Raw genomic sequence first — 14038 nt, forward strand, 5'->3', positions numbered from 1 at the left:
GCCGTCTTTTAGAATTTTGTAGGACAAAATGAACTTTAGAACACTTTTTTTGTACAGCATTAGTGTCGTGCAAATCTTTTAAAGGTCAGCACTTTAAATTATCTTCAGAGAACGGTGAAACGCTCATCGGAGTGTAGGATATAGGATATCACTCCGATGAGCGTTTCCAACATTCTCATGTTACTTGAAAAAATACACAGAGCAATAATCTGATTTATTTCCTCCCTTTTCAAAACAAATCAGATATGTCTGCTCCTCCGAGACACTTGTGTGCCTCTCGAAGAGGTTCCAGTCTGGGTTACACAACATTGGTGCCAGTGGTTCGTTATCGTCTGAGCAGGCGCTGCTATCTCTGACACTGCACAAGATTGATGGCCTCTTCAAGGTGCTGGACCTGCCGGGAAGCACCAGATACTCTCTCTGAAAGTCCACCAGAACTGATTTATTGTGAGATATAGACAAGATCTAAAGCCAGGCAATTTGTAGAAGACATTCTGTAGTTTGCTTTCAAGGTTTGGCAACTATTGAGGGAGTTTTTGTGTTTCCTTGAGTTAAAAACTTACCAAATCATGTTATTTTTGAAGAAAGTAAGGAAGTACAGCTGTTAAACGCTGAACTACGTGAATGGCACACATCAACTCTCCTTAGTGCACATAGGAAAAATTGTAAATCTTATTATGACCCTCAGATTCCATATCAGCATGTCTTAGTGATGGACGATGGCAGACTTCTCTACCACCACAGCCTCCACACCCTTCTCACTCCACTCTATTAACATCAAAGTACTTCATGCATTGGCAGTCAGTATTGCTATTTTAACATAAATCATTGGAGACTGGGTTCCTCAGTTTCCATACCAACCAAAAAATGACCACTTAATCACAACTAATATAAGTGACTATGTCAGACTGTGATGAAAACTCTCATTCATGGACAAAAACCACATGCTCACGTCCACACGTGTTCTCATACGTAACATCACGGATGACTTCCTCCTGCACTTCCTGAGAGTAATTCTTTGTTATATGGAAAGAAATGAAGCAAATGGAAACGCATATTGTGTTATTTTATATCAAAGGTCCTCTCCTTGCCACCGCTCCAAAACATAATCCCGGCACAGACAACACAAAAAGCACTAACCGGCACGCCCTACAGAAATGACTGGAGTAATTGTTTATTGAAAAGGGTCATTTCACATGTCCCAATGATGGTTGCGTGACGTTTTCTTCCAAATCATGAATTGAAAGGACACTAATGTTGGATGCCATTGATGTGTTAACAGTTTAAAACAGGATACTGGACTTAAAGGTGGCACGACTTGATTATAATGTCAACTGGAACATTATTATAACTCCTGCTCAGTGTTTATGTCTATGACATAATTCCACAGGGGGGTTCAACAGAGGGGAAACATGTTGTGAGCTAACAAATGGAACATCCCTCATACACTGTGGAATACATTACACTGAATCAGAAGGCATATTACAACCATTTCCATTTAGTTTTGGACTCAATTGACTTGTATGTACATTGCAATGTTCCCTGGTGACAGCATGACAGTCTTTTCAAAACATGGAGCCTTTATTCAGGGAGGGATTAGGATTATATTGTATTGTCAGGCAAATTTAGGTTCAAATTACTGCAAAGTTTTTCAACAAATTAGGGCCAAATATCTTAAACTGTGGTATAAATATGCTACTGTGAGAAGAGAGAGGAGAGACTATTTGTGGACTTTTGGGCTTGGACGTTGTTTGACGTTTTGGAAATGTCACCTTTGTCCGTCCAATCTGCTGAAAAAGTTGATTCATAATTACTTCGCATTAGTTTATTTTTTTCCCATGCAATATGTTGTTTCTTGTTATTCACAGAAAAATGTGACATACTTCCATTTTTCTCGCAACATGAATAATGATTAGCTTTGATGTTTGATCCTTGGTCAGAACGAAGAGCACACAGAATTACAGTCACATTATTTGTCTGCAACATTTTTGAATGTAGCAGTGGTCAGTGTGTTGGTGTTGAGGTCAGGAAAAGACTGGCCCTATACTGGCCTTGTTCTGTGTTTATGACGGATACTTTAAAGGAGATTTTTTTGTAGAATTGCATTTCACTGTGTGTCAACTACCAAACAATAACTGCAGTTTGCATTTCAAACTTTGAGCAGAGGAGAGGGGGTTTTGGATAGAGTGCTGTGCTGTTTCTGGTGGTAGCGGAGAGAACCTTCTGGGAGGTCACGCTGTGGCTCTGTGTACGTGCAGAATGTGAATAATCTCAGCCTGTACACTTTCTGTTTTCCTTTGAGGAGTGAAACTCGGCAGGTCGAGGGCTGCGGGTGACTCGGGGTGAAAGGGAGTCTTTCAGCTGGACACATTTCAAGGATGTTTTGGGAAGCAGTGATGGAAACGGGGGGGGGGGGAGAGGTGGCCCATTCCCCCCCTAGGGTCCTTGTGGTGTCAGAGCAAAGAAAGAGAGGAAGGGGGAGTCTGTTGTAACACAGAATGTCTTCAGCCTGCTCTGTATTAACCTCAGTGAAAACAAGCCTCTACAGAGTTCAGCCACAGTGACACACTCTGGAGCATTCGACCACTCACCGAGGACATGCTCCCTAGATCCCTAAGGAAGGGGAGATAAAAGCAACAGGGTGGGAATTATGAGCTGCTAACCCACACCTAAACTAATATTTATGTACCATACTTACAGCACGGATAAATGTTGAAAATTGCTCGGTTTCGGTTTTCCCAAAATAAGCAAAGTAAGTCAGGTGGAACACTTTTTGACTCTGTTTGATTAAATCCTATGATACTGAAGGTATTACGAGAAAGCTTACTCACCATGTCGGACACTAATAAAAACACAAAGGTGAATCATGTCAGGTTGAATGCCTGTGAGTGAGCAGCATTCGAAAGCCATGAAAAATATCTGATAAAAAACATTTAGTGGAAAAAGTACCTTGATCTTACGAAAGCAAAAGTACCTACAACAGTAGGTTGTAAATAGTTAATTGCCTGCTCCTTAATGCCAACATTGTAATGTTTATATCTCTAATCTTTATAATTTCATACTTTGTATTACTTCTAAATTCAGTTAAAGGAAACTATGCAGTATATTGATACATGGGAGATAACACTGACCTGGCTTAAACTGAATGTGTTAAATATTGACGAGTGAACCTTGTGGCTGCCTACTGTTGCCGGTACTGATGTACTGAGTACACAGCGTGCTTGTAAGGGGTGAAGAACAAGAGCATGCTATAAGCACTCATTCCTACCAATGTCCGTTAAACTTCTTAACATTGACAGGAAATGAAATGTAGTCGAAGTCAAATGTAATGAAATGTACTTTTTTTTAAATGTTGGCCATGAGGGTTGTGCAATAGGTCGCCATTGTCAGTATGTGCGTCTGTGTGTATTGTGTTTGTTCAAACGGTGTATGATTGATGATATGTGTATGTCTCTTAAATGTCCACTATGTTTGTATATTATGTACATGTATGCGGAACTGCTGGACGGAGCCCAGAACGAATTTCCTTACGGGGACAATAAAGTATATCGTATCGTATCATATCGTATCGTATGCAGGGCCTGTTACCCATATTAATCTTTCACAACAACACATCAGGATCTATTATTATCGCTTTGACCTCTCTGGCCTCTGCGATTTCAACATTATGACTAATATACCCTTAAGATTCATTTAGAAATCAATACAACATATGTATTGTGCATTGTAGAGCACATGGGATCACAATGGGTTATATTTATTTTTAATACATCATATGGCCATTCTATACAGCTTATTATTCACACCAGATCAATCCAGTTGCACAGTGATTTTTTATGTGTAGTAAAGGAAGGAGGACAGTATAACCAACAATTAAATAAGTGACTTTTAGACATGAGTTTTTAACAGAATTCAACATTATAATGCATGATTTTGGAGTACATCAACACAGATGACTTGCACGCTGTATAAACTCAAACATGAGAAGGTTCAATGCACAGAAAGATTAATGAGTGTCTGGGTGAATTACTGGTCAGTAGAGACCACACAGCTGGCACAGGATTTTTCATCATCAGCGAGAAAAACTAAATGCTTAAAGTCAAACTTATTCCTCAGCACTGGTTTATATTGCAATTTGGGGTGACTCCACTAAATACCCTCATAATATGCATAACAATACATACTCATGGTTTATTATGAATTAAGGTTTTGGGCATATACATCAAAAGCTTTTATTACATTATTTGTTTTTCTTACATGTTGAGGCAGCTATATTTCGTTTGTTTTAGTCAAGAGTTGAGGAATAACATTTGCATTTGAAGTCCAGATAATAGTGAGAACACAATATTGTCACAATTTTAGCAGCTGAAGTAAGGAAGCTTATCATTTCCTATTTAGGTTCATCAAAGCTTATAACACAAAAGTCCTTTTGATACAAGGCAAATATATATATTTCTTTAGAACACGTACCTTATATTGTACCTTATACCTTATTTATATATTGGTTTTTCCTTAACTGGACAAGCAGTTTCACAAGTTTTATTTCCCCCTAACTTTGGCAGTGATCTTGTAGTTTAACGGTTTTAGTGTTAAACCATAGGAGCAGTTTAAAGACAGGTCATCATTATCACGTTTTTCAAATCTGCATTGGTGGAGTAGGATTGCAAAGAACATAAATATCTCAACTTTGGCAATCTGGTTCCCAATACATCTTCTCTTCCCTGCTGAGAAGATCATAACATTGTTGGTGATATCCTTGTCAAGGCAGCCCTTTTCATCTAGAAAGCGCAAGGGGTCAAAGATATGTGGATCCTTCCACTTCAGGGGGTCGTGATTAATGGACCACTGATTGACGAAGACCACTGTGTCTTTGGGGATGTGAAGACCTTCGATGGTGACGTCTGAGGTTGTGCAGTGGGGGATGGTGATAGGGACGAAGCTGGTGAAGCGCATGGTTTCGTAGATGAAGGCGTCCAGGTAGGTCAGACTGTTTCTGTCTTCGACAGATGGCAACCTGTCCCGCCCAACCACTTTGTCAATAAGCTCGTGAAGTTTAGTTTGCATGTCTGGGTGTTTAGCCAGCAGAAGGAGAATCCAGTTAAGAGCGGTAGAGACGGTATCCAAACCTGCGCCAATCAGATCCGACACCGTCCCCTCAGTGTGACCTTTGGTGAGGCCATTGTCATTGTCAGCCTTATCAATCACGCCAATGATGGCATCACTCATATCCCTTGTTACCTCTGGATCAAATGTCTCTCTGTGCTCATCCACCTTGTTCTGGATAAACCCAAAAAACTCTTTATTCAAGTCTGTGAAGTTCTTAAACATGCTGCGGACTGGATTAGGGAAAGACTGAAGCCATAGCATCACATCTACCAAGCTGCCAGCTCCTACTGTCTTTCCAAAGTCTTCTACCCTCTGTAACAAGGATCTGAACTCAACGTCATCATGTCCATAACGTTTTCCAAAGCACAAGGCACAAATCACATTGGCTGTCAGCTCCTGAGCGGGGTTGAAATACTGGCCCTGAGCACCGAGTTTAAGGAAAATCTCCACTAGCTCTGTGGCTTCAGCCACAATTTGCTGCTCAAAGGCTTTTTTGGTCTGGTTGTTGGCAGAGGAGAATGCTCTGATCGTTGATTGAGCAATTTTCCTGTGGATCTTCCACTGTTTGCTGTAATTGGAGAAAGTCATACTTTTCCCCCCTGAAATAGCCTGAAAAGAGACAAAGTTTGGTTTGCCTGCAAACTCTGTGCTGTGCTGTACGAGAGCCTCACGTATTGCCCTGTCTCCATTCAGAACCACAACGTCACTGCAGCCCAGCCGTATCTGGTACACGTTGCCGTATTTTTTGGCAAGCTTGGCGAAGGTGATGTGAGGCATCTGGCCCAGCTGCATGGCGTTGCCCACCACCGGCCAGGCGAAGGGTCCAGGCAGTCTTTTCTTGAGCCTGAAGTTCCTGACCCACAGACAGGCTTCCAGGCAGAAGAGGAACACTAAGGAGGCGACAAGAGCAGGCTGGACCTGTCCACTCCATTCCCTGATGATGCTGCTGCCCTTCACACCAAACTCTGAGTCCATTTGAGCCATTGTGTTTTCCTCTAGGTAATCTATCATCAACTGTGTCCAATAAAAAAGGACATTTTAACTAAAAGTGGCAGTCCATTTCAAGTGCTTCCTCTTGTTGCGAGCTTACATGCATAAAAACAATCCTTTAAATGTCTCAATCTACATTAAGAAAAGACTCACATGCTGCCTCACCCTCCGTCACAGAAGCTAGTGAGAAAGGCTCGATCAGGTTCAAGTCTTAACACTTCGCTTATATGTATCTCTACGGTGGGAGGGGTCAGCGACTCAGGTGTTTTTTTATTATCTCTCCCCTCCTATTTTTGACAACAGTCTGATGACCTTAGTCCCATTCCCACACAGGCCCCATTACAGCAGCGTCCCTTGTTGGATAAGGGAAACGAGAACCGCTACTTAAAAGGTCCTGTTGCAAAAAAAGCACAGATTTATTGCCAAAGAAAAAACAGAGATTACCATGACACTTTTAAAAAGATAAACAACTGTTCATGCTCCTGTGTGCCCTGATTGGTATTTATCACAAACTATCTTATTTAAAGTTGTTAATGCCCAAAAAGGACGCACTTTAGCTATGTTACTGAATGGATGGATGGCTTATAGTGTAAGTAATGGACAGTAAACTGGGGTTGATTGTGTTTGCCTCAGGGGTTAGATGATTATGCTGTTTCCTATGGACTTTCCATGGCCATTTTAAACATGATTTGGTTTATTTTATTTACAGCCAAACTGTTCATTATAACCATACAGGGAAAATTCTCTGAGATATCACCATTAATGCTGAGGGATCCAAACTCATAATGGATACAAACATCACAAATTATTATGCTTCATAAAAAGATATGCACAACGTTATTGTTGGCCCTTTAAACAAAGGGTTATTGAGATAATGTAGCTGTTATTGTTATGGCTGCAAATATTTGTAGAGAGATTACAAAAAAAAGGAGTTCAGCTATAAATCTGCTTCCTTAAGTCTGCGCTTGTGCAACAAAATAAATAACTTTTTTTTTGTAAACATCCACTTTGTTTTAGTGATGTTCAGCCACAAGTGGTGTATTCCAGAGGTTTCTATTTTTGTAACAATGAGTAATGACAGACATCTAAACAGTGGTGGTGCCTAATATCTCAGTGTTGGCACAACTCTGACAGTGCCTGCGTTAGCTAAGAAGTGCTTTGAGACGGAGACATTTATTCATAGTCAGACGTTAAACATGAGATTTTAGTTTATTCTAAAATCTAAAGGTTATGGTGACAATTAAAGAGGACACGTTGAGCATTGACAATTCACTTTATTACGGTAATTTCATATATAGCTTATTGTTCCATATTTCCATCATATAAAGCCAACACATTGATAACAAAACATCCTCTATGAGGAATAATTCAGGGTAAGAGATAGATCCCTTGGGAATTCTATCATCAATTCCTGAAAACAGAGGCCTAAAGAGAGTGCAGTGACATCCATGTAGTTTTAAAAAAGGGACTTTTGTAAACAAGCATGTTTTTGAGAATGCCGCATGAGTAAAATACATTTGCTGCAGATGTTGGGTTATTGTTTGTACTGTTGAGACTGGTGTGGTTGGCACAGGGGAACTGCAGTGCTTATACAGTAAAACTGAACCTTGGTGCATTAAGTTTGTGAAGCGTTCATGGTTCATGGCAATGTTTCCTCCTCTTTCTTTAGACTGGGATGGATGTCCCTTGATGGAAGACTTCCTTCTTCACAAATGCCCGCCTTTTTCCTCCACTTGGACCAGCATTCTTTGTTTAATGTGTTCATATGCTTTGAGTACAGTAGATAGTGAAAAACATTAAACATCATTACATTTATTGTCATACCTGAAATTATAAAAAAATATTTTGCAGCTGCTTTACGTGGCATAGGTTGAATATATTTCTACATATTACAAATGAGAACACAATGTCATCAACTGACTTAATAACATTCACAAGCATTTCATATACATTTATATTAGTTTAAATTGACATTAAGGGGAAAGTAGTAATTTCCTGCACCCATACCATACATGTACATGCGCAATAGTAGACTTAAACAAGCACAAATCTCAGAATAATGTACAAAAACTCACCAAGTATGGAATATTTTGTGAAGCAGTATTTTGATTAATTTGCATTGAACAGTCTATAAGCTTGAATTCTACCTGTAGGTAATATAACATATTTGACATCATATCCTCAGACCTGCACCAACAATAATTCAATACAGACTGCTTTAAGACACCCAGTTAATATAATCTTTAAATATGAAAATTACACAACAGTAGGATTTAGTGCAGGTTACTCACTGTTTGATTTCATTGGTGAAATAAAAGTGTTTGCTGGCCTTGAGTCGCAGTAAGGGGACATGGTGTTCATGCTGGGGAAACTAAGCCGAGCAGCTTCCCCCTGAGCTTGGCGCTGACACAGAACTGGAGGGGCTTCAGCGTGAGCCCAAAGGAGCAGTCAAGAGAAAGGGGCACAGAGGGGTCACTCTCAAAGCTGCACTGGTGCAGCAGGACGGCTGTGAATAAAAACACTTCCACCTTTGCGATCTGGTCGCCGATGCAGCGTCTTTTACCCGTTGAAAAAATCATCACACCGTTTGTTATGTCCTTATCTAGGGCCCCGTTTTCATCAAGGAAGCGAGCAGGATTAAAAATGTGAGGGTCCTTCCACTTCAGGGGGTCGTGGTTGACGGACCACTGATTGATGAAGACCACTGTGTCTTTGGGGATGTGGAGACCTTCGATGGTGACGTCTGAGGTTGTGGAGTGTGGGATGGTGACGGGGACGAAGCTGGTGAAGCGCATAATCTCGTAGATGAAGGCGTCCAGGTACGCCAGGTTGCTTCGGTCCTCGATCGATGGCAGTCTGTCTTGGCCTACTACTTTGTCTATGAGCTCCTGCAGTTTGGCTTGCATTTCTGGGTATTTGACCAGGAGCAGGAGGATCCACTGCATGATAGTTGAAATTGTGTCCTGACCTGCTCCAATAAGATCCGTGACGGTTGCTTCAACAAACTCTTTTGTCAGCCCACTATTCCCTCCGTGTTCGATCTCGTTGATGATGGCATCGCTCATGTCCCGGGTCACATCAGGGTTGAAGGACTCCCTGTGCTGCACCACTTTGTCTTTCACGAAGGAGAAAAACTCCTCATTGAGGCTTTTGAAGTTTTCATAGACACTGCGGACTGGGTTAGGAAAGGACTGAAGCCAGGGCATGACATCAACCAAACTACCTGCTCCTACCGTCTCCCCAAACTTGTCCAACTTTTTTATCATGTTTCTGAACTCCAGGTCTTCGTGTCTGTATCGCCTCCCAAAGCAGAGAGCACACATGACATTAGCAGCAGCTACTGTAAATTCATGAGCAGGGTTAAAATACCGTCCATCAGTGCTGTAGCGCAGAAATGCCTGCACCAATTCCATGGCCTCGGCTGTAATATTTTGCTCAAAGGCTGTTTTGGTCTGACAGTTTGCAGAGGAAAAGGCTCTGAGGCTGGACTGGGCTATTTTCCTGTGTGCTTTCCACTGTTTGCTGTAATTAGTAAAAGTCATACTCCTGCCTCCAGAGACCATCTGGAAAGAGACAAAGTTTGGTCTGCCTGCAAACTCTGTGCTGTGCTGTACGAGAGCCTCACGTATTGCCCTGTCTCCATTCAGAACCACAACGTCACTGCAGCCCAGCCGTATCTGGTACACGTTGCCGTATTTTTTGGCGAGCTTGGCGAAGGTGATGTGAGGCATCTGGCCCAGCTGCATGGCGTTGCCCACCACCGGCCAGGCGAAGGGTCCAGGCAGTCTTTTCTTGAGCCTGAAGTTCCTGACCCACAGACAGGCTTCCAGGCAGAAGAGGAACACTAAGGAGGCGACGAGGGCAGGCTGGACCTGTCCACTCCATTCCCTGATGATGCTACTGCCCTTCACACCAAACTCTGAGTCAACTGCCATGGTGACAATTTCTTTACACACTTGTTCCTAAAAAAAACAAAAAAATACAATTTCTTCAACAAAGATAGTTTAAAAAAATCTATATATCCTAAATGAAAAATACCTATGATATGTCAATCAAATGCCAGTGAGGTCATAGTGGTCAAAACCTCAGAAAACTGATAAAATAAGTGAGTAAGATGAAGTTCTTCAGTCTCTTCATCAAGATTTAAGACTTAAGTGTCTGCTTTTTGCTCCACTCCAGCATCTTATATGTTTTGCAGTGGGTGGGCAGGGCTCATGGTAACTTTCATACTCCTCCCATTGTGGTAGCCCTGCAGACCCCACTGAATCATCTCCCTGTTGCCGCGCGCTGTCGGAGGCGCGCGCTTGACAGCGTGAGTGTGCAGTGTGAAAGAACGCAGAGAAAAAAGAGTCACATACTGGTGACCGGTTTAGTACGAAACTTGTGGAGCCAATTTGTTTGACTAATTGGAGGACTGGCAGAGTTTGCACGTTTTAAAGTGTATCTTTCTAACATGATTTATTTGCTGGCTGCAGAGGACTCAGCGGGCGAATAAAAAAAAACAGTTTGCACACGGTTTGTCCAACTCATCGCTGAGTTTAAACTGTAATTACATTTGTAAACTGTGTAATTATTCTGTTACGTGACATAATTTACTTAATTAGTAAATTAGCTCGTATTTTGATCTGCTTAAAACTAACTGCATGCGTAAGCAGCCAAGGAGAATTTAAATATATGTCATATATGCAGCAGCGTGTCTTAAATTATACGCTTAAATGTTTGGTCTATATATAGCGATTGATTCCGCTATTTCAAAAGCCTATTTTGTCATTTAAGTCCTTCTGATTCTTTGTCCATAAGTCCCGCAGGTTCAGTGTTAGTTTGTTGTAAAAATGTAATGAGATTCGAATATAAAGTTGAGAGAAGTTGCGCAGCACGCATGCAGCCCAACTTCAGGACTCTCAGTCGATCGCGTCTTATGCTGGTCTTCAACATTTTATATTTTTTCCAAAGCTTCATCGCTAAACAATACATATTAAATTCACTGTTTGATTAACATGAAACTGATAACGATTTAAAGGTTCACACTTGCAGTTTATACAAAAGAAAGCCCACAGCCTAATAGCAGATTATCAATATGAGCCCATCCATATTGAAATATTACAATTGCATTTTTCTTTTTTCTTTCTTTTAATCAGACTGTTTTTTTCACCTCAGCCTCTTGACAGTGGAATAATAATTTCACTTTAAATTCTCACACAACAAACTCCCATGATAGGTGTGGACAAGCCTACTAGCCCTCCTTGTACATCACATCAACTGCAGTTCTGTATGGCAGTTAAAGTTAAATCATACCACAGAAAATGTCAGGTGTTTTCCTCTGAAACTCCCCAAGAGGTAATGGGGGATTCACAAAGGATACACATATAAAGCCCATTAATCTGAGGCTAAATCATATTTCACTTTCCTTGCTTCAGGTAATACATATTACATCATTTATTTTCATGGTTGCACAATCCTTTTTAGAGAAAAGACACTTGGATAAAAAGTTTATAGATAAAAAGATAAAAACTTTTATTTCAAAGTGATACATCTTTCCAAAGCTATACATTTCTGTTCTCCATGTGGAAGGCAACATTCTTGTTCCTTGTTTCACGGACTGTGAAGTTTATTTTTGTAGGGAGGTAATGACCCTAATTGAAGGTAGTAAAACGTTTCCGAAGCAAGTAAGAGGGACAGAAACTTCCCTACCACACAAGCAATAGTCATTAGTCATTACAAGCAGGATAGGAGGAGAGAAATGGGGAGGGGAGAAATTATATATAATTGACTTTTTAGAAATGCGTTTTACTACAAGAATGGACACTGAGTGATGGGTACATTTTTGAGCCATTATAAAAACAAATGATAAAGAAAAGGTATCAGGAGAATTTATTTGTATTTGCCACATGCAAATCTAATTTGGCAAATAACAATGCATGGTCTAAATGTATAATTCACCATAAAGTTTAACTTCTTATGTGACAGTGTTTTGCCAACAGTGTTTTGGCATCCTTAGAGAAATAGTTCAGATCTGCAAAGAAAACATTCCCATTCTATATTAAGTAACACTTTCACAATCCAACCAAACTCTCACAAACTCTAATCATGTGTAACTGTCAAAAACAACACATCGTGCAGGCACAGCGTGCTCAGCTTCCCCAAAAATAAACAAAAAGGCAACAATAACAGTAACCAAATTGTACAACTACATTTGTTGTCATTATTTCACAATAATGGTCCTTAAACAGCCTTGTACAGATGTCGGCAGTTTTTGCTGGATCATGGCTCTGCCTGAGAGCTGTTTGTCTTGAGAAATGCGATGTGGCTGCGCACCAAAACCTCCAGAATGATTTCTCGGTTAACCAGAGACATAGCAATGTCTTCGAATACACCGCCTGCACTGGGGATGACTGTTTCTTCTCTCCTGTCTTCCTATAGGGGGAATCCCCCTCCCCCCCTCCACTGACACCACCACTACCTCCGCCTCCTCGCCTGGGTCTGCTTCTCATACACATGTGGCCACTCGCATCCCCATCACGCTAATTAGAGCCAGGTTTATGGCTGTAGGAGAAAAGGGGGGAGGGGGGGTGCTGAAGTTTGTGTGTATGTGTGTGGGAGGGGTGGAGGCTCCAGTTGGAGGGGTGGGAGGGGGGTGTGTCGTGTGTGTGCGTTTTGCGTGTGGCTGCTGTGTTTGCCTCTGATTACCCCTTGTAACCTGGCTGTGAAAAGTTGGCCCTGACCCTGCGTTGACTCTGGCTGAGGGGGGTGGGAGGGAGGGGGGCCTGTTGAAGGGAGTTTGTGGCGGAGGCGGGGATGGGGTCTATAGGCCGCTGCATGTCATGTGCTGGCGGGTGGGCGCCCGCTGCGTGCAGACATGGCCAATGGTAGACCAGGCTGCCCCGGCTCTGGAGCTAATCATTGTTTACTAGTCTCATTTCCACTTCTCAGTGAGCTACTGTCACGCACAGCACCAACAGGGAGGAAGGAAGAGGGAAAAGGGGGAGATTTGGGGTGTGAGGGGGGGGGGGCAGGGAGAGGAAAGCCAGGGGTTCAACAGGCAGTTGGGGAGCTGAGGAGCTGGTGGGACTTGGGAAAGGGAAGAGTAGAGAGAGTGCAAGAATTTGAGTGAAGATCTTATTTTCTTCTTTAGTGAACAAAGGTGAGCCAAGACAGAAAAATCTGCGGCCAAAAACAACCCCGACAAACCAGTAAACAGACCAATAAAAACATCCCTTGGGCCAGAGCCATCCCAGGCAGCCAAGAGGAACCACCGGACATTGCTGGTTAGAGATGGCGATGTTTGAAATGAGAAATGTTTTTGCTTGCCTGACCACAATAGGAGGACCGAGGGATACTTAGAAAAGTTGTCACCGACTGACATGATTGTTGTTGTGTGTAAAGTTCCTGAGAAAAGACATGCAAAGGCGCAATTCAATCCAGCGGGGTGATACCAAATGGACTGGTGGTTGAAGTGTTTTGACATATACACACACCTAAATATAAATGTTTATCCCTGCACTGTTAACCCACACGGAAAGAAAGTATACGAACATATATGCCAATATATGGCAAATATATGCAGAATATATGCTGCATATATGCCATATTCAGGTTCATATATGTGCATATATGTGGATTAATAGGAGATATATGTCATATATAGCTCATATATTTCCACATATAGGCCTATGCCAAAGTCAGGTTCATATATTTGCATATATCTCCTACATAATGCCTCATATATAGCTCATATATCTGTCTTTTTGCATATATGTCATACAGAATGCCTATATATATATAGGTATTTGCAAGGTAATGTGGTAATGTGCATATTATTCCAAAGTTCTATATAACTACATGAATTAATCATTGTACTTATTTCCATTCAATGCAGATTGAGGTTTGCGGATTGCCCAAGACAATTCAATGTATAAAGACAATATTGTTTGATTACGGTATG

The 14038-nt window shown here is 41.5% G+C and overlaps 2 protein-coding genes across 2 annotated transcripts; both read right to left on the reverse strand.

Moving 5' to 3' along the window:
* Nucleotides 1-3750: 3750 nt before the first annotated feature.
* On the reverse strand, nucleotides 3751-6263 carry LOC117550016 (cytochrome P450 1B1-like). The gene has a single exon (XM_034222282.1). The coding sequence runs from the start codon at nucleotides 6115-6117 to the stop codon at nucleotides 4540-4542; it is 1578 nt and encodes a 525-aa protein (XP_034078173.1). The 5' UTR covers nucleotides 6118-6263; the 3' UTR covers nucleotides 3751-4539.
* A 1087-nt stretch (nucleotides 6264-7350) lies between these two features.
* Nucleotides 7351-10238, reverse strand: LOC117550140 (cytochrome P450 1B1-like). The gene has a single exon (XM_034222478.1). The coding sequence runs from the start codon at nucleotides 10029-10031 to the stop codon at nucleotides 8454-8456; it is 1578 nt and encodes a 525-aa protein (XP_034078369.1). The 5' UTR covers nucleotides 10032-10238; the 3' UTR covers nucleotides 7351-8453.
* Between the last annotated feature and the right edge of the window lie 3800 nt (nucleotides 10239-14038).

This window comes from Gymnodraco acuticeps, unplaced genomic scaffold, assembly GCF_902827175.1.
Source record: "Gymnodraco acuticeps unplaced genomic scaffold, fGymAcu1.1, whole genome shotgun sequence".
Taxonomy (NCBI): Eukaryota; Metazoa; Chordata; class Actinopteri; order Perciformes; family Bathydraconidae; genus Gymnodraco; species Gymnodraco acuticeps.

Coding starts and splice junctions, on each gene's coding strand:
- LOC117550016 (XM_034222282.1), bottom strand. CDS start 6,117: ATGATAGATTACCTAGAGGAAAACACAATGGCTCAAATGGACTCAGAG.
- LOC117550140 (XM_034222478.1), bottom strand. CDS start 10,031: ATGGCAGTTGACTCAGAGTTTGGTGTGAAGGGCAGTAGCATCATCAGG.